Genomic DNA, 20,295 nt, shown 5'->3' on the forward strand with positions numbered 1-20,295 from the left:
AAAAGCATACCTAGAAGAATTGATGTGTGTGAAAGGTGCTCACACCAAACATTGATTTCATAAGTCCTGAAAATAAACTATATAATAGGGCATTTTTCACATCTACCTAGAACTGTTGCACAGTGAGGTACCTCGATCTTGAAACCGACAAGCAACACCAGCAGCAACATGGTCGGAATTTAAGTAGCTGATCTTACACTAAATATTGATGTGGTGTGGGTATGATTTTATATATTTTATATATAATTAATAGACCATTTGACTACTACAATAATGTATATTTCACTCAACTAGAATGAATAATATTTACCGGAATTGTCGGAACAATATTTAATATTAATATTAATAATATTTACCAAAAATGGCAACAAGAAAACAGGGCCCAGGAAGAGAAACAATCACATGCAGTCAACTTTTTTGATCATTATTGATGGGTTGGATTGGCCCTAAAATAAAACACCAGTGAGAAGACCTGATGACCTGATAAGAGCTGTGTCTGTGTGTGTGGACTCTCCAATGTTGGGCTTCTCCAGTGAAAAAGGTGACGGAAAGCAGCAGAAACTAGGGGTGTTGAAATTAATCATATAATCGATGCCCCGTGATGCAGATGTGGATGATTCTGCATCAGTGGAGTGCAGAACCTAATCGATGACGTTTCTTGGTGAATTTCTGCTGGCGGCATAAAAATTAAAAAGTAGTGCTGGTAGTGACTGTAGCCGCCTGATCGGAGTACAGCGCCGCTCTGGGTCGGAGGTTCACGCTGTGCGGCATGGAATGTATTTTCGCGAGATCAACAGAATCAAAATCGGGTTATTGTTCTTTCTGCCATTTCGAAACACACACAAAGCGGGAATGGAAGAAACGGTGATCTTATCAGTCTCTGAGTGTCCAGAGATCTACAACCCGACAGTTATTTGCATATTTTTTTCCAGTATGTGCCGTGTTTGGTCTGAACGATTTAGGCTTTCTCCAATGAGCAGAAAAATGTTCTGTTCTCAGTGCGCGCTCACCTGATGCCACGGACGTCTGAACCAGGCGTTGTTCTGCCGTTCATGGCTTCAGGTTGTAACAGGTTTTGGCCGGTGTGTAGGGAGTGAAACGCATGCAGAGAAAGGAGACCCACCGGGAAGAAAGAGAATCTCACGCCGCTGCTGGGCTTTCCATCACGCTCTCTATTTATTATGCTTACAGCACCTCAGTTCCGCCACACCCGTGTATGGTTCGAACGGTTACCGACAGATGGAGACATTACACGTACCAAACATTTATGTAATTTCATGTAAAACAGCATTTCTATAATACAAAATGAAATAATAAAGGGACCACAGGAGCTTTGACCAGTCTGCTTGGTGGAGAGTCGATATGCATGTGGACCGGGGCAGACGACTAACTCCGCCCACAGCATAGTGACGTGTGCGGTTAAAGGAGAACTACCAGTATGTACAACTGAACGGTGACAGATTTTCTGCTTATTGTAGAAAATACGAGACCTTAACACTTGTATTTGAAAACATCATGTGACCTTGTAGAAAATAGTCATAATCGAATCGAATAATGAGACCAGTGAAGTTTCACACCTCTAGAAGAGACACGTATCAGCTTCTGAAAAAAAAAAAAAAAGCCAAAATAATAGCCTAGAGAATAACACACTCAACCTTTAACCAGATAACCACAAAGTCTAACAAATCCTGCATAATAATATCAGGGGAATTTAACATTCCCTTGTGTCACGCAAGTCAGAGATGTAAGCGAAATTGTGCTGGACTCAGTGGTATATTACATGCCATTCCTTACTAAATGAGTGTGTGGTTTAACCGTGAGTTACAACGCAGCTCAAGTTTCCACAGTAGAAAATCAGCACTGCAAACAAGGCAGGTAATGCTGCTGATCATCCCCCCCAGGTCACCTAGGAAACCACAACAAGGACTAATGACATCATCGATGATGACACAGTTAAACAATGAGTTCCTTTAAAGAGAGAATGGCCCCCAGGCACTCTTTCCCACTCCCTCACACACACTCACACACACACACAATGGCCACACACTGGTGAATTTTCTAACTCAAGCTTTTTTTTTTACAATTTTACCCGGAATGCTTTTGTTTATCTATTACACAGAATACTCAACTACTCAATAGCTTCTGCTACTACACTTTAACAAATAACTTATAGAATCTACCCAATACAATTGAGGTAACAATTTGAGGTAATAATTTATATTATTTTGCATATTATTAGTAAATGGTAAATACATTAGTGAATTACAAAATTAGTAAATACAAAGTTAGTAAATACCTAAACAAATTAGGTCAAATCTAACACTTTATGAAACAAATTACTCCTTTACTAATCTTTAATTTGTTAGCCCCCACATATTCAGGGAGTTTTAGATTTACAAATTTTAAAACACAACTGATAATGTCAATTACATTAATCAATAAAACGATCAAACACTCAATGAAGTAAAATAAAAAAAAGCCAATGCATATTAGCTATAGCTATATAACAGTGAGACAGACTGGGGTGCTAAAAAATTATCCCTGCAATCCCTGCATCACAGTCACCAACCCATCAACCAAACTAGCAAAAGCCCAAACGCTCTGTCCCCACAGTAACCTCCTTGTTCGGGTCATCCCCTCTGCTGCTCCGATGCTAACAACTGAGTAATGGACGATATAGTCCCCACAACACCACCAGCAGTGACACACAACGCATGAACCGTTCCTGCATCTCCCCAGTAGGCAGGCACTTGCAAACTAACCCCTGCACAAATACCTCTGCATGATGCATGCGCGCATTGTGGCCCACACAATGTGGAGTTTCTCACATTTTGTGTAAGCTGCTCTTACACTTTAAAATTGGGTAGTGTGGGTATGATTTACCTGATTGCTTTAGATTTGGCTCATTGACTATTATAATTAAGTATAGTACACTCAACTACAATGAATAGTATTTCCCAACCTCCAGAATTGTTTTTTAACAGTGTACTATCTCAGCACCCACCAAGCCCCACCACCCTCCAAATTTACCTCTTACTCCAGCAGGGAAGCAGTGGGCGGGGCTCGGCTCAGCACAATGTGCTCTTTCTGCATGACCGTCCCCTCAGCAGGGGACTGGAAAAAAAACTGGCAACAAGAAAGCAGGGCCCAGGAAGAGAAACGATCGAATGCAGTGAATTTTTGATGATTATTGATGGGTTAGATTGGCCAGCCTTGACCTTCCATTCAACTGTTTTGTTTTTTTTTACCAATAACACATGTGGGTGTGTAAACTGTGAGACTCTCCTGACTCTCCAATGCTGGGCTTCTCCGGTGAAAAATGAGTTCAAGGTGACGGAAAGCAGAAGAGACACGTCAGCTTCTGAAAAACACATTTGCCAAAACAAAGGCCTAGAGCATAGCTCACTCAACTTTTCAACGGGGCAGTGGTGGCCTAGCGGTTAAGGAAGCGGCCCCGTAATCAGATGGTTGCCGGTTCGAATCGCGAACCGCCAAGTTGCCACTGAGGTGCTACTGAGCAAAGCACCGTCCCCACACACTGCTCCCCGGGCGCCTGTCATGGCTGCCCACTGCTCACCAAGGGTGATAGGTTAAATGCAGAGGACAAATTTCACTGTGTGCACCGTGACGAACCAGACGTGACGAATCCTACATCTGAGCAAGTGACTAAAATATATATTGAAAAAAATATATAAAATATATATACACATAAACATAAGGATAACTAACCTGCACATATGCACACAGCAGTGTGCGTAAGTATACGAGATTCCGTACGTGCGTTAGAAACTGTCTGAGTCACAGCGGAGGACACTGAACAGGCTGCCCTCTCCGACGCGGCTCTTAACCTCTGAACCCTGCCCAGGCGGTGGCTACCTGCTGCATCAGCAAATTATTATGTTTTTTTTATGCTAGCAAGGAGTGTGTGTTTCTCTGCAAAGCAGGTGCAGCCAGACTGATGTTCCTGTTTTCCATGGGCCGGCTGGGTTCCGAGCACTCTTCACCGCAGCAGGAATGGCCAGGCATACCAAGGCAACCGGATTCTATCTCTCTGCTTTCTACCTTTTCTTTACAGAGCACCAGAGCACCGGGATCTCTGGGTAATGACAGGTCTCTGTGGGCACACACACACACACTCATCATCAGTCACAGACATAAATACAGCCCAGGACATTCCTCTTTGCTGAGGTGTAAACATCTCCAGCACGGGCTGCCACAACACACACACACACACACACAATCTTTAACACATAATAACTCCCCACAAATCCTAAACTGGAAAATAACACTTCACTCAGGGTTCATTTACTGTTTTATAGAATTTCTGTGACGCAGTTTACACACACACACACACACACTTAGTTGGTTAGACTGATTCAGAAAACACACACCCAGAAAAGCCAACGTAGACTGTGTGATTTACTGCCGGAATCTGGACACGCTGACCAGTGCCATGAGAGCGCGGCCGGACAGACTGCCGTCCACGCGGCGCAGCCCACACGCAGCCCACAGACAGCCTCCGCTCCATCAAGCTGTGCATGATGTCATTTTCCAAAAGCGCCACTGCTTTTTCACAGGCTCCAGCGCTCAGCGTGGAGTTTACACATGGTGGCATGTGAACACCAGTCGCCAGGGTTGACGAAAAACCGTTAACTCGTCCTTAAACCCAGAAACCAACAAGGCAAAGCACAATTACAGTGGTTTTCAGAGCAGAAGATGATGGAGGCCAAACTGCACCCATTCAGTTTTAACTCACAAATCCCACCCAGTATGGGCAATAAGGAGAGAGAAAATGGTCTTTAATAAAGAAAAGGCGAGATTTGGGTCTGAAGGCTGCAGAGAGAGAGAGAGAGAGAGAGAGAGAGAAAGAGAGAGAGAGCACGAGTTTTGTCTAAAAAAGGTCAGGGCGCACAGGTGTTCCCAACACCCGCTGCAGTCACGAATCCGAACCGACTCTCGGGGAATCCGAACCGAGTCTCGGTGATCGGATCTCTTCCGCGGAGCCGGCGAGACGCAAATCCCGTAAAGCACATCAGCACCACCGCCGGTTCCAAACTGGCGTGTGTGTGCATTCTAGTGTGTTCTGAAAATACACACACACCCGGACAATCTATTGGGCTCTGATACAGCTACGTGTGTGTGTGTGTGTGTGTGTGTGTGTGTGTGTTTACCTTCGCTTGTCGCCCTGTTCGGTAAAAACTCTCCGGTAAAAATGTTTCAACCGCACCGCGCCTCCAGCATCGGTCACTCGGTAGGCGGCTGTCCGTCCTTCTGTCCGGAGCTCCACACGGACGGCTCATCCCTCCTCACCCCCCCGCCGAGCGCCGAGGCTCGGGTTACGCCGAGACCAAACCCCCGAGCAGGACGTTGCATCAGAGCCGCGCAGCCGGCTTGCGTCGCGTTCGTGCCGCATTGTAATCATTTTACATAAAAAAAAAAAACAACTAAAAACATACTGTTCAAATGTGGAAACTTAAAACCTCCAGGATGCAACGTGACTCCATGGACCTTTCGAGCCAAGTTTGCGGACGTGCCGCCGTTTAGTGCGCAAAATGTAGTTCCCCGATGCACATTTTCCAGAAAGTGCTCTAACCACACTTTTTTGGGGGGAAAAGTTGGTGAAGAGTTCCACTACTGACCTTGTCAGATCAAGGGAAGAAAGGGAAAATTTACAGCCGTGTTGTAAAAGCGTTGCAGCAAGTCGCGGCAGCTGTGCATGTGCCGCCATCTAGCGGCAGATCGTGGAGTTTCTCACATTTTTACGAACCTCTTAAGACACGTGGCCCTCCTGGTACCGCCAATTATGACCAGCATAGAAACTAGTGCCTGGACCTAATATAATACTTTATAAGTATTATAAGTTAAATATTATTTATTATTTACAAACAAGAATAGAATAGAATAAAATAAAAGACAAAAATGAATGAAGACAAGCAACTTCACTGAAACTTGATGCCAAAAGTTATAGATTATTAGACAAATTACTACTTGTGGCAAGAAAGTGTATTCTTATTAGATGGATAAAAAATACTCCCCCCTCTGTCACACAATGGTATAGAGAGATTTTTGCAGTTCTGCCTCATGAGAGGCTGGCGGCTGTGCTTAGGGATAATATAAATAGCTTTCAGAATGTATGGTCTCCCTTTTTAGATCACTTATCTCCAAATGTGAGAGAAATGGTTTTGTGTGTCAATTAGGGTTTCGCGATGGTTATATTTTTATAACTATATTAAAAAAATAATTATAAAGAATGGTCTTGGTTCTGTTGGGTTTTTTCGTGTGTATATATGTGTGTTATAAATGACATGTTTCTATTATGGTATTATTTAAATTCTTTTTTGTGTATTCTTTTTGTTTATAGACTTGTTTTTATTGCTTAAGTTGTTTCTGTATTTTTGAAGTGAAATTCAAGTCACAATACCTTAAAGTGATTGTACATCTATCTGTAAATACTGAATAAACATGTCAAGGAAAAAATAAATAAATAAAATAAAATAAAATGGAGTAGCCGAGCCTCCAGTATTGCTCGCCTGGTCCCTCCATCGCTAAAGGTAAAAGGAAAACATTCATCTAGACTCTTCTCCGTCTTGGCCCCTCGGTGGTGGAATGAACTTCCCCTCGAGGTCAGAACAGCTCAGTCACTGAGCACCTTCAAACGACAGCTCAAGACCTTCCTCTTTAAAGAATATTTAGATTAAATTGTCATTTTCTTGTTGTCGAACTTGTGTACAGAATCTACAACAGAGTGAATAAAATAGATGTATTCATAGTTGGGGTCCTAGTGAACCGGAATTGATCTCTTCATCGATGGTAACTTAAGCACGTTGTAAGTCGCTCTGGATAAGGGCGTCTGCCAAATGCCGTAAATGTAAATGTAAATGAATAGAATGCATTTTATTGTCACTATACACGTGTAGAAATTTGATTTAGTGCAGACATGAATGCAGAAAACAGTGCAAGAAAAATACAAAATATACAAAAATACAATAAGGGTCAGGAATTACTAAGTGACAAGTGACTGCGCAGTATGGGAATAATAAATAACTGGGTAAGGTTTTATATACAGTGTGTGTGGGTTGCACATTATTATATGTTAGATTATTGCACCTTGTTTTCACAGTATTCACAGTAATGATGAACGTGTAGTGTACTACAATGCATTTAAACACATTTTTTCAGTAGCTGTGAGTAGAGCATCTTGATACAGCGCCAGACTACCCCCAGAAAAAAAAATTGAGAAGCATGGTTTCAGGGGGCTGATTCAGCAATCTGGTATGACAGCGCAAATCCTGGCTGAACCATTGGGAGGGTACAGAGTGGGTAAATGTTTGTATAAATAGTAATTTAAGTCACAAGAGACGTTCAGTGTGTTGTGGGCGAATCCTGGTATGCTGTGATTAGTATGAAGGAAGGACAACCATTCACAGAGACATGGGCACCAAATATTTACAGATGGAGAAGTGTCCAAGCCTGTCATGGACGTCTATATATGTGTCATAAGATGCAATGGTGATGCATCTTGGATTGTTTGGAAAATGTGTGAAACAATTTTTTTTAATTCAAACTAATTGCCACTACATTTCTTCCTACAACTGTTATTACACCCTACTGAACATCTACTAAGCTACTTTGGTCTAATCTCTAATACTTTATTTTGCATTTTACCAATACTACCTTTCAAAAGTTTAGGATTTAGAAATGTCCTTGTTTTTCCATGTAAAACATGAAAACACATTACAACTACGAGTCTGAAGGTCATTTTGTTGCTTCTTTAATCACTGCAAGTGCTATTCTGAAATGATTGAAAAAGGTTTATTGGTAATGAATGAAAGTGAAGTGACTGTTGAAGTAAAAAAACAACAACATTAACAGCCAGTTCCAGCTCCCATTTACAACATGAACGATATCTTGGCTGGATTTTAATGTGTGTTTTTGCGTTTTAATGGCCCAAAACGTTTGCTCTGTAGTGCGCAACATCGGTATATAAAACAAGCTCTTAATTGCATATCGCTTAGTTAATTGCAGCCTTTTTCGCTGTTTCTCCGCACTGGCGCCCCCTGGCGTCCCGCCGCGGAGGCGCAGGCGCGGATAAGTAAAATCACATGAGCTGGATGTGTTGTCATATGACGGTGATAAGCCGAGTCCGAGCAATGTAGGCGGCGGGGTGGCACGGCGCTGCGGGTAGGCGCTGTACCGACCGAGTTCAGTCCCGCGTGTCCCCGGGGATGAACTTCGATGTGATCTTTTGGTGAAACGCAGTCTCGGAACCATGGAGCACCGGGGAGCCGTGTGCGCGGCGACCGCCGCCTGTTTGCTGGGTGAGTCGCCGCGACGTAAACACTTTACTTATCTCAAGACACTTGGGGGAATTGGCGCCGTCAAGCCTCGTTGGTCGAACAGACGTCGAAAGCTCTTCGTCCACCGCCTTTTTAATGTGTTATTTGTCTTATTGTGACTCTCATGCGGCCGGATGATGGAAGCACTGGACAGCAGTTATAAACACTCAGTAATAATCAGCCTGGAGGATCCAGGAGGAATTTTCACCCCCCTATCTACTGGGAGACAATATTGACACAAGGCTTTAGCAATATCCCTCGAGTAAGCAGGCATGGTAATATTTGTCCACATAAAAACAGTGCGGCCTGTGCATGTTAAATCATATAATTTCGTGCCATTGTTTTTTTTTTTTTTTTTGTACTCAAACACTGTGGAGAAACGGTGGAGAAATGCCCTGATGCCCCAGACAGATCTGGCTTCGTGACAGCTTCCGCCGCTGTGCTTTTTTGTTGTTGTTGTTGGGTTTCAGACTTGAGAATCATAGTAAAAGTGGGTTTTGGATGCACTGCTTTCCCCCACCCAGTTTGAACTCAATGAGAGCAATGCAGATGGATCTTATTGTTTTAACAGATGCAGAGTTATCTTGAATGAGTTTTTTTTTTTTGCGAAACACTGCATCACAGCACACGGTGACAAAAAACGAAACGTGTCCACTGCATTTAACCATCACCCCTGTGAGAGGTGGGCAGCCATGAAAGTGTGTGGGGTCGGTGCTTCGGAATTAGTACCGGCAACCAGGTCCACTTCCTTGCCCGCTAGGCCACCACTGCCTCCATCTACACCATTTAAAGCATCAAATGTCAGGATCTATGAGAGTGTTCATGGAAATTCATTCAATTTTCCATACTTGGACCCCAAGCCATGTTCTGTTCCAAGTAGAACAATCTGTCTCAAAAGTTAGACAGATAGAAAGTGAAGCCAAGTGCTGTTGGGCTCTGGAAAGGAGGGAGGGGGGTTAAAAAGCTCCAGGCAAGCCTGACTCGTGAGTCTTATGACCCGCCTTTTTGAATAATTGCATTTGTGCGAATGCCGTTTCTATACTCAGTATGGAGGCTGACCACATGGCTGATGTGATTACTGCTACAATAAGCGCTCTGTTCATCACCCTGGTGACCAATCCTGCTCGGCCTTCATTAGTGCAGGTCAGCTATGATGCCGGGTATAAAGTAGCAGTATTGTTTGCATACATTTAAATGCATTTTCATTTACCAGAATGTTTTGAAATTTAATCCAACCAAGTAATTTCTAATGGTAGGATGACAGAAACTCTTGCTGGTCATTCAGTAAGATAGCTTTGATGTGGCACAGGCAGAATTGCTCAGTACCCTAAAATCAAATTATATTTATTTATACCTCAAATCTTTTAGAGATTGAGTTGGTGAGCTAGTGGAATTCCCTCTTAAAATGAAACACAGTTTAAAAAAAAAAAGAGGAACTTTGTTTCCATTCTGTGTGGGTTTTGAGGTTAACGTGGTGGAAAATACCTGTGACATTTTCCTCTTCAACATAAGCAGGGGGAACACTGCTTCAGAAATGTGGAATCACTCAGTGTAAGATGGCCATGATATTATGCAATGGATTAAATAGGATTAAATATTACATATTATATGATTAAATATTATGGTCTAATAGACTATCATCAATTGGTCTATCGTATATGAAGGTCACTCCTCATTGTCACAAAAAATATTTCTGCAACAATTGTCGGAATTCTACATTGAAAACTGTACTCAAATGATTTTTGTATTTGAGTACTATCAATAGTGTGTTATGAAACATGAAAGGTCTCTTAAAATTCCTCACAATTTTTCACTCTCAACACTTTCATTAGATCAAATCTTAAATCCTGTGGTTTATTGGCTCTAGAACTAAGCCCATTTAATCAACCTTTCTGTGAAACATTTAAGATGTACATTAAAATAACAAAACCAATGAAATACAACATTACAAACAATAAAATTGAAGACTAAAAGAAAATCAATGTTTCTGAATATTTTCCCTCTACACTGTAAATATTTTCAGTGTATAATTTCCAATACCAATAAGCAACAAAATGTTAAAATAATATTATTTAGGCTCATGCTGCTCCACTGTACTGATAACCATTACCGGTTTTTGAAATGACCTCCCAATTATAACCTGATTGGCTAATATTGCAAAGAAAACCAATCAGAATGCCGTTTGCCTGCGGAATCTGTAAACACACGCAGTGATCCACACATACACAGACTCTCTCTCTCTCTCTCTCTCTCTCTCTCTCTCTCTCTCTCATTCTGTTGTGTGAGCGCTTGATGCAAAATAATGGCTTGTGTGTTTGCTTGCCCTAGTTTTTTGGGATATTTTATGCCAAATGTGGGCATCAATATGTGGTATATTTCTGGGAGACTTAACATATCTGGCAGCCGCGTGTCTCAGTTTAAGAAATAACGTAAAGATGCTGATTTCTGCCATTTTTATCGATCGTAAAAAAAAAAGCCCTATAACACAGGCAACAAATCAGTTAGCAATCATAAAAATACGATTCCCTGTAGAAGCTCTGAGTTCGCATGGAGAAGTACATTTCACATGAGGATGTTTTAGTTTCAGGTGATGCAACCTTTCACGCACATCGATATCTTCATTTTCTGCCACTGCCAATAAATCGTGCCACCTTAAAACTGTGAACGATAGAATGCTGTGTATATACACACTCTGGACGTGTCACACATTAGCTGCACGGTGGATATTAGTAGTTCTGAGACAGTTATTAATGACTCTGATTTCAGTGTCTCCCTGCCACATGAGTTTCATTATGATTACTTTCAAATATTGATTATTGGTTCTGGAGCCAGATTTCATTCAGATGGTCAACTGACCTTGGGTATTAGCTACAGACCCCCAGGCCCATACTCTGCTTTTCTTGATGGTTTCGCTGATTTCTTGTAGGTGTATGCTTAGGATCCTGCACTACAAGACTCACAAGATACCAGGAGCAATGGATTTTCATTAATTCCACTTGTACAGAATTTTCTCACCATCCTCCACCATCCCTTTGGCCACCTGATTTACCAGATTCAGCAGAAGATCTACAACAAGTAACAGACAACATGGATGCCATACTTTGTCACACCCTGTATATGGTTGCTCCAGTTAAAAACCAATGCATTATTGTTCAGAAGAAGGCTCCCACACCCATCAACTCCAACAGGACTCACGCAGATTGGAACAGAAATGGCCTTCTCCAAAACTAGAAGTGATCAGACTAGCCTGGAAAGACAGTCTCATCAAATATCGAAAAGCTCTTTCCTCTGCTAGAGCTGCTCATCTGTCATCATTGGTAGAAGAAATAAGAACAATCCTTGATTCTTATTTGACACCATTGCTAGACTAACAAGAGCTAATGGTAATTCCATAGAGCTGAAAATTGCAATAATCAACCGCGGATTACTTTGACAATAAGATCAATCAGACAAGATACAACGTCTTCGGTAATAATCCTGTGGATGGGCAAAGTTATACGTTTTTCCTGAGGACCTTACGGAACCGTCTGCACCTACGCTTTATTTCTTTGCACTGATTACACTCTCTGAACTTGTTGTTTTGGTCTTCTCAAGTAAGCCATCAACCTGTATCTCGACCCTATACCTGCTAGACTACTGAAGGAGCTACCACCTACGTTAGGTGAATCACTCCTGGGCTTAATCAACTCATCCATTGGTCTTAGCTATGTTCCTTTATGTCTAAAGACAGCTGTTATAAAACCACTGCTTAAGAAACCTTCTCTTAATCCTGGGGTTTTATTGAATTACAGACCTACAGTATTTCTAACCCTCCATTTATGTCCAAAATCCTAGAGAAAGCGGCAGGGGGTTTTATCATATATAACCATTGTGTACGCACAAAACTGGTTCGAAAAGATGTGTACGCCTTATTTATAACCATGGCATAAACACAAAACGGCACCTAAAAGATGTGTATGCCTGTTCCTATACATACGTTGCGATCTACAGAAAAAACTTGCCAGCAAAATGTACGAATATTTACGCGAACTCTGACCGATACGTGTGAACGAGGTCAATACGACTGCGAGAGAAGAGGGTGAGCAAAAACATATAATAATTATACTAGTGAATATACTGTGTATTTAATTGCACTTTTTCAGTCACATATTTATAATACTGAATATATAAGTACTCTGCATCTGTTAAAACAATAAGATCCATCTGCATTGCTCTCATTGAGTTTAAACTGGGGGGAATATATATTAGTTCAAGTAGAGAAACATGCAATTTCAGCTCAATCAGCTTTGACTGACACAAGCAAACCTTTTTAACGTGGTATCGCCTACTTATCATGACTGGAACAACAGTGAGAAGTTATTTCTAGTGGTGAATCAAATACATTTCTGTGACCCACTCCTTATAAAGATGCCATCGGCTCTTTTTGGATTTTTCTGCGCACCCAATGGCTAAAGAAGTGTATTTCATTTTGTTTAGCATCATTACTGATGTGGGTTCTTCTTCTGATTCTGATGTGTTCATGTTGCCTATGTAGTGTGTCAGGTCAGGTCCCAATTTTTCAATTTATTCAAATGCCATTTATTCGTACAGTTTGAGCTGGGATTTTCATGCTATTTTCTGGCAAAAAAAACAAATAAAGAAAATCAAGTTATAAATGCAATGTATTTAATATATTTGTTAATGACAGGTCACCAGCAGAGGATTGTGTAGGTTCATACTCACATCATTTTTCGCCAACACTGTTAATGTTCAATTAATATTTTCAGTACATATGAATGTTTATCATTGTTAGTGTAAAAGGCTTCTCATAATCACAATATGTAGAATGGCCATTTGAACGATTCATGTGACCAGATGATTGGCAGTGAAGATTTGTTTTTTGTTAAGGTGTTGTGTTGTGTCAGACCACACTTGCACCAGCTGTGACCAACACCACAGTGCTCCAGAATGTGACCACCACAACTCCCATGATCCTCAGTACTACCACACCTGGCTGCTCCACGCTCAACACCACGACTTGTGAGGCCTGTGCCCCTGGCTCTTACTCTGACAATGGTGGGTGTGTATGTATTGCCCTTTGGTTGGTGTGTATATATGCCCTTTTACTTATTGTCATTTAAAATATAGACGTCACGTAGGTATGTGTGTACTGTAGTACAATTTTTGCATTCATGATTTTTTTTTTTTTTCTTTTCAGACACTCTGCTGTGCTCGTGCTGCCCAGATCCGGGGCTCTGTATGTTCTCGGGTGCCTGTCTGCAGTGTGGCCAGGGATTCTACCAGCCCCTGGCTGGACAGCAACTCTGTCTGCCATGCAACCCCGGCTTCTACACAAAGTGAGTGCCCTGAGCACAAACATTAGTTCATGACAGCTCGTCCAGCAGTAAATGAGACCTGGTGACTTCAACCTAACCCTTTAAATAGCCTTTAAATAGCTCAATATCACTCTTGACCATTTCTTAACTCTCTGCTTCAGCATCAAATACACAGCTATCTTTTGCAGCACTTCAATTGTCCCAGAACCTTTTGGTTTTTATGCATGTTTGAGAAATGTCACAGTTTGCTCCCTTCAAAGGAAACAGACAGATGGAGCTTTTAATAAACACTGAACAGCTCTTTTTCACAGTTTCACGGGGAGCCCTGTGTGTCAGACCTGCCCTCTGGGTACCTTCAACAACGAAACTGGTTCGATCTCCTGCAAGAGCTGCTCGCCAGGTCAGTACCCCTCCACCCACCCTGAACCGATTAGATCTGTTCTGCTAATCCCCTGTTTATAGCTGAAAGCTGGATTTGCCACAAAGAATGTGATATTTATGAATATGCTCTAGATCCAAATCAGTCCGAAAAATATCTCCCCTTTACATTTAAATCAAATTAAGTTTAGCCAATTGTGTGGAGTGTAAAATTGTAACACTGCTGTGTCTCTCCTGTCTCACAGGATTTTATTCATCCAAAGTCAACTCGACCCTGTGCAGCCCCTGCCCTCAGGGAACATACTGCAAGTAAGGGGCATTGCCACCCACTGTCTTCTGGACTGGTCCACTAAACCTAACAAGAAAATGACCCTATGAAATATGAAAATACATATGGCATGGCTGTGTAGTGATTCAGGCATAAAAATACAGGTACCACTTGATTTGAGATTACATTAAGAGTGCAACAGTTGAAATTAATCTTATAATCAGAGTGCCACTGGCCGGCCTTGTGCGCACACCGTGGTCAAAGTTGAAATTAGTTGAACGTTGACCGCTGTGTACAACCAATAGAATCGAAGGGAGGAAGATCTGACCTCATCAGTCTCGGCATGTCCAGGGATCTACGACACGACATTATTGTCTCACCGGGAGTTTAGAAAACTATTTTTCACGCCGAGCATCGTGGCAAGCACGGTGCGTTGAGCTCAACTCACTGTTTGACAGTTTTTCTGCTCTCTGTAGCAAATCAAAGCATCCACACGGGTGAACGAGACATTAACTCTTGCATTTGAAAACAAATCTAGGCAGTCATTCATTATCATAAATGGATCGAATCATGAGACCAGTGAAGGTTCACACCTCTATTACGAGTGTCTCTGAGATCCAGACATTTCGTATGATCTACACTTTACATTTTTATTTAAAAGGATTGCTTGCCAAAATATAAAAATTTATAGCAACACAGAGACAGAAAAAAAATTACATAATTGTTTCAGTTTTATTGCATGAAGCTAATCAACATCGCACCCTATGAGATAGGAGGGAAGAGGCAGCAGTTAATCGGAGTTGAAATCAGGGTTGCAGCAGTCTGTGAGATTTTTCATGGTCCATCGCTCTTTCCTTGCCTTAATTCAGTCGCTGCACCATCGTCACATGTCCGGTGTCACAGGACTTAACTTCCTTACATAGACGGGTTAATGAACAAAATGTAAACCGGCACATGGATGATGGAAAAAGTGGTTAATCGGTTTTTATTCTAGCGTCACCAAACAAGAAAGATGTGCCCAGTTCATTCTGTGGTCTCTGTGGTCTCCATTTCCTTCTCTGTTTTACAAAAACAAGGCGTCAACATCATCTTCATGAAATTTCGTTGTCCCTTATGACATTAAAGTTTTGTCCCCTTAACCTGTGCTTGGTCTTCATTCTTTATTCATTCATGGCTTTTGCAGACGCCTGCGGTGTAAAAACATCAGCTGTCTGAAGAGCGTTGCTGCAATGCTGACTCACCTCCTGAACTTGCTCTCATTGCAACACTAGCTGCAGTGGACAAAGCAGCTCTACATGAGTAGAACCAAGATTAGAGTACATGTAGTGGAAAACGCCCCGTCTATTACGAATTTAGGCTCAGATATCTAGATGGGAATACCATATTGATCCCAAAAGGAAATGGGATTAACTTTATTATTTGCAGTGTACTTTAATCACAGGCTGAATGGATTATCTCTTCCTATTCTGATCTGTTATGCAGGGATACTCACTCGACTTTTGCTTTTGCTTGTACAGCACCTCCAGTTGTGCCCAGTGCCAAGTGTGCCCGGCTGGCTCAGAGTCACTGCAGACCGCCGCCAGGGAATGCACTCTCTGTCGCCCAGGTGACCAGTCGCACCAACACACAACAGCATAGCTGCTCTAGGGTGCTAGATTGGGTGCATTTAAGTCTTAGGACAGGGTGCAGGTTTAACAATATCATACACCTCCAGTACACCCTTTGGGTGTTGGAAAGGAATACGATTGATCAAGAATGTCGATTAGTAAGTAGCTGCTGGAAAGGGAGACGAGGGAAGCAAAACTACAACCAAATACCCAGCCAGTATGTTCTTATTCACGCCTTTCTGGACCTAGGCATGAATGTTGACATGATTTAATGCTATTTCCTAATGCCTGGCGTAAATTGTTCTATGAGTCAGTATTGCTCAAAGAAGCTTTCATTTTGAGTTCTTGCCTTTTGCAATGCTCCAGGTTTGGGTGATGTTTCAATTCATGCTTTGTGTTTTCTGTGTGTGTGTGTGTGTGTGTGTGTGTGTGTGTGTTGGGGAGGCAGGTATGCATAAGCCTTCCCATCAGATCATGTGTCAAATTTGCAGCAGTGGTTTCTACCAGATCCTCTGGGGTCAGGAGAACTGTGATGTTTGCCCTGAAAATCACTACTGCCCCGTGAGTAACACACACACACACACACACACACACACACACACACACACAGAGCTGTTCAATATTCAAACTCGTCTCTCACTTGGCTTGAACATGACCGTAACCAGACCCACTCTCGCCTGCAGAGTCCTGATGTGAACCCGATCAAGTGCCCCAGTGATGCCTTCTGTCCACAGGGCAGCACTGCTCCAGGCTACTGCATGGAGACGTTCTTCAGGAAGGCAGGGGAAACCTGTGAGCTCGCCCCAGTCACCATTGCACTTCTTGTCATTGGAGGAGGGGGTGAGTTGTTTATGTTGTGAGGCACAACATATTATTTATTGCAAAACAGATTTTTACATACATTTTATAGGGAATTTATTTAACAAATTAGTGAAACCTGTCTTATCTCCCGCCTAGTTGCACTCCTCTTCATCATCCTCCTGGTTTTGCGCAGACGGAGGGACACCGACAGCGAGCTTTCTGTCTCGCGTGCCCCCCTGCTGGGGAAAGAGCGACCACCAGGCCGTTTCTACAGCATGCCATGCGATGCTGAACCTGTCTACGCAGGCTGGTGAAGCAGTGTAGCCCAGAGCTTCAGCCCTCCCCCCTATTCTCATACCGTTAATTATGAACCCCCTGGATAATTAAAGAACTTCAGCTTTGTGAAAGGACTTACGAAAGACTTTACCACACCTTATAGATAAACTCATGCAGGCTTTGTAGAAGTGACTATTACTGTTTCATCAGTTGTTCATTTGCATTCCTCAAGCATAACTACTCCTACTACTTCTCTGTGCTGCCCTGTTGCTACGACCTTTCCTGGTACGGAAAGCGGTGCTGTTCTGTTTTTCAGTCATGCTATATTTGCACTGGCCTCAAAACGCAAGCCATGAACTGTCAATGCTTTTCTGGAGGTTATGGGTGGGAGACGGGGCTTTGGTTAGAATGTTTACTCTGGTGCCACTTTTTTTTTTATTATTGCTTTGTGGTACTGGGTGATAATTTTTTATGTATTTAAACTGTTACATCACTCATTTCTATGACATAGGAAGTGTTAATTAAAACTTAAGTGTTATTAAAAAAAATTGAAAAAAATATTTTCATTTTAATAAGTGTTCATCTGTTATATTGGCAACATGTTTTGTCTTTAAATCTTCATTTAATGAGCAATTTCTCAGTAGATTCTCCCTATTGATTATTAACAACTGATTTATCCCTATTTTGATGCAATTTTCTTATGTTTATCTATCTAAAATATTCAGGACCAAGCCTACAGGCATTCTGTTGATTTGTATTTATTTAATATGGTTTGTAAAAATTAGTTTAATTATTCTGGTGTTTAGATTCAGTTTATATGCCCAAGGTCATCTGAATAGCAAAGGTCAAGACAATGTACACCAGCACAACACCTGCATGTCAGTCTTCTGGATGGAAATTGACACCACAGCTTGTGGAAGCACATTTAAGGGACTGGGGCTGAATGGTGTTTGTAGGTGTATGATATTGTGACCAATGTTTTAAATTATGGTCTAGTTTGACCTTAAATGTTTGTGAAACAGCAGAATTGAACGCATTGAAACATAGTAAAATAGCAAAGCTTCCAAAATATTTAATTTATAGCATTTATAATTAGCGGTTACAGGGACAGTCCACCCGGAGGGTTAAGTGAATTGCCCAGGGACACAACGGTAGTCAGTGGGGTCTGAACCTGTGACTTTGTGGTCGTCCGGTTCATAGGCAAGTGTGTTACCCATATAACAACGAGCGCGTTTCGTAAATCGGCGCGTCCGGTTTGTTTCTACGACGTTCCGTAGTTTCAATGACAGTGTCAAGATGGCGGCCTCCTTGGCGAGAGGAGTTGCAGGTGCGTATATTCATGTTCTTATGCTGGTTACGTTTGAATATTGAGTTGAACAGATTCGAGTTGTTGATCCGCGTGTTTTTGTTGACGTCCTAGTAAACCGGAGGCGAGTGGTTGCATCGCTTCAGCGTTGTTTTAACGTTATAACCGTGCTCCCGGCAAACGCATTCCGATCGTTTCTGCGCATTCTCTGTTCTAGGCTTGCTGAGGCCGCTGGCTGCGGTTTCGAGGGGCTGCAGGTTTCAAAATGTGGCGAGGGCAGCGCAGTTCCGCTGCTTGAATAGCGCCATCCGCCCTGCCGCCTTCTGCAGTCCTGCTGTCGTCCTGCCGCGACCAGGCCTCGCACAGCGGTACGGATTTACACTTCCGCCAGCAGCGGTGCTGCAGCAGCAGTGCGCCGGTGTTACGGAAAGTTCTGTTCCCCATGTTCCCCCTGATTTCAACGTTAGTGTTCACCCACACTTTTCTGGACCAATATATATGTGAGATGTCTGGTACATTGTTGCTGATGTAGTATTACTAGGAGTGAGGTCCAGAGTTCCTGTATGCCAGAATATATGGTTATTTAGACTAAGATGTATGGCAGATGACTGAAAATGAGTCATGTACATAATTACATGTTGCTGATGTAGTATTACTAGGAGTGAGGTCCTGTATGCCGGAATATATGGTTATTTAGACTAAGATGTATGGCAGATGACTGAAAATGAGTCATGTACATAATTACATGTTGCTGATGTAGTATTGGTGGAGAGGTGGTTATAGATGTCAGACGCCACAATTTGGAAATTAACATTGTTGTGGCAGAAAATGACAGTACTAGAGCAGCAAAACATAAATATCATAAAGAATATGCCAACTGTGTAATCTAAGAAGTTCACTATACAATAAATAGACTGAGAGTGAATGAGAGTATTCAAAATATCTGTATATACGTACAACATATTTGTGTGTGTGTATTCCATTCTCCATCCACTAAACAAGATATGTGACATGTCTGGAAATCACTCGGGTACATAATTACATGTGAATACAGGAAACAGTCACTCATAAAATGCAACTTCATATCCTGTCCATTTGAAATAGTATCTATAAAAAAAAAAGCATTTTGAATAAAGACATTAAAAAGGCAGAGACAACATCTAAATAAAGAGAAGCTGCCTAACGTTGTAGTAGAGTGTGACGTCATGATTTGATATTAGTGTGCGCCAGGTGGAACACGAGGGAATAAATTCTCCGTAACACCGGCTCTACCGTGGGCCACGTTTATAGGAAGTATTAAGCGAGACTGCCCTTCTTTGCCCACAGCCTCTCGCCTTTTCTTCCCGCCCTGAGTCGGCCAGCGCCCAGCAGAAGTCTGACCTACTACAGTGTGAAGTATGGCAAGAGGAAGGGTGTGAAGTCCGTGACTGACCGATTCCTCCGGCTGCACTGCGGCCTCTGGGTCAGAAGGAAGGTAATGTGGCCGATCACATTTCTGTTTTTACACCTCATCATCATCTAAGCGTGTAATGAATCGTAATTTACGGACATCTATCTATGTACCCAGTCAGGTGTTTTCAGGAGTGTTTCTTACTGTTCCTTTACCTCTTTCCACGAATGTGTGTGTCAACCATAGGCTGGATATAAGAAGAAGTTGTGGAAGAAGGCAGCGGTCCGAAAGAAGCGTTTGAGGGAACATGTGTTCTGCAATAGGACCCAGTGCAAAATGCTTGATAAAATGACCACAGCCTACTGGAAAAGGAGGAACTGGTACCTCAATGATCCCTATCAAAAATACCACGACAGGGTTAATCTCAAAGTGTAAATATTGTGCCAGCTACCGTCTATGTATGCTTTTCCATGAATGGTCAATCCTGTCAATATAAAAATCCGTTTTCAAACGCAACAACGGCTGTGCTTGCGCTACATTTTTTTTTGGATAAATGGTAGAGAAGGATTCTGTCATTGTATCTAACGTAAGAATGTTTGCAATTCCCCATTATTAAGA

General features: G+C 42.1%; 3 protein-coding genes across 4 annotated transcripts in view; 2 read left to right on the forward strand and 1 right to left on the reverse strand.

The window, feature by feature from the left end:
• Nucleotides 1-5,308, reverse strand: part of plekhh1 (pleckstrin homology domain containing, family H (with MyTH4 domain) member 1) — a 28,877-nt gene extending 23,569 nt beyond the window's left edge. For both annotated transcript variants that reach the window (XM_028997593.1, XM_028997583.1), the window contains exon 1: nt 5,172-5,308. The gene's annotated coding sequence lies outside the window, so the exon portion shown is untranslated. The remainder of the gene's footprint in view (nt 1-5,171) is intronic.
• A 2,789-nt stretch (nt 5,309-8,097) lies between these two features.
• Nucleotides 8,098-17,553, forward strand: LOC114794319 (sushi, von Willebrand factor type A, EGF and pentraxin domain-containing protein 1). The gene is made up of 9 exons (XM_028986807.1): nt 8,098-8,318; nt 13,224-13,391; nt 13,534-13,672; nt 13,963-14,051; nt 14,275-14,338; nt 15,815-15,903; nt 16,353-16,465; nt 16,588-16,744; nt 16,862-17,553. Exons 1-9 carry the CDS (start codon nt 8,270-8,272, stop codon nt 17,017-17,019), a joined length of 1,026 nt encoding a protein of 341 aa, XP_028842640.1. The 5' UTR covers nt 8,098-8,269; the 3' UTR covers nt 17,020-17,553.
• A 682-nt stretch (nt 17,554-18,235) lies between these two features.
• Nucleotides 18,236-20,193, forward strand: mrpl35 (mitochondrial ribosomal protein L35). The gene is made up of 4 exons (XM_028981530.1): nt 18,236-18,308; nt 18,505-18,655; nt 19,614-19,761; nt 19,924-20,193. Exons 1-4 carry the CDS (start codon nt 18,278-18,280, stop codon nt 20,110-20,112), a joined length of 519 nt encoding a protein of 172 aa, XP_028837363.1. The 5' UTR covers nt 18,236-18,277; the 3' UTR covers nt 20,113-20,193.
• Nucleotides 20,194-20,295: the final 102 nt, after the last annotated feature.

Source organism: Denticeps clupeoides, chromosome 1 (genome assembly GCF_900700375.1).
Source record: "Denticeps clupeoides chromosome 1, fDenClu1.1, whole genome shotgun sequence".
NCBI classification, from domain to species: Eukaryota; Metazoa; Chordata; class Actinopteri; order Clupeiformes; family Denticipitidae; genus Denticeps; species Denticeps clupeoides.

Bases quoted from the DNA above. Each gene is read 5' to 3' on its own strand.
- LOC114794319 (XM_028986807.1), top strand. From the start codon at position 8,270: ATGGAGCACCGGGGAGCCGTGTGCGCGGCGACCGCCGCCTGTTTGCTG. The intron at 13,392-13,533 runs GTGGGTGTGTAT...TTTTCTTTTCAG, and splicing joins TGGCTCTTACTCTGACAATG to ACACTCTGCTGTGCTCGTGC. The intron at 14,339-15,814 runs GTAAGGGGCATT...TTGCTTGTACAG, and splicing joins CCTCAGGGAACATACTGCAA to CACCTCCAGTTGTGCCCAGT.
- mrpl35 (XM_028981530.1), top strand. From the start codon at position 18,278: ATGGCGGCCTCCTTGGCGAGAGGAGTTGCAG. The intron at 18,656-19,613 runs GTACGGATTTAC...CTTTGCCCACAG, and splicing joins CGACCAGGCCTCGCACAGCG to CCTCTCGCCTTTTCTTCCCG. The intron at 19,762-19,923 runs GTAATGTGGCCG...TGTCAACCATAG, and splicing joins GCCTCTGGGTCAGAAGGAAG to GCTGGATATAAGAAGAAGTT.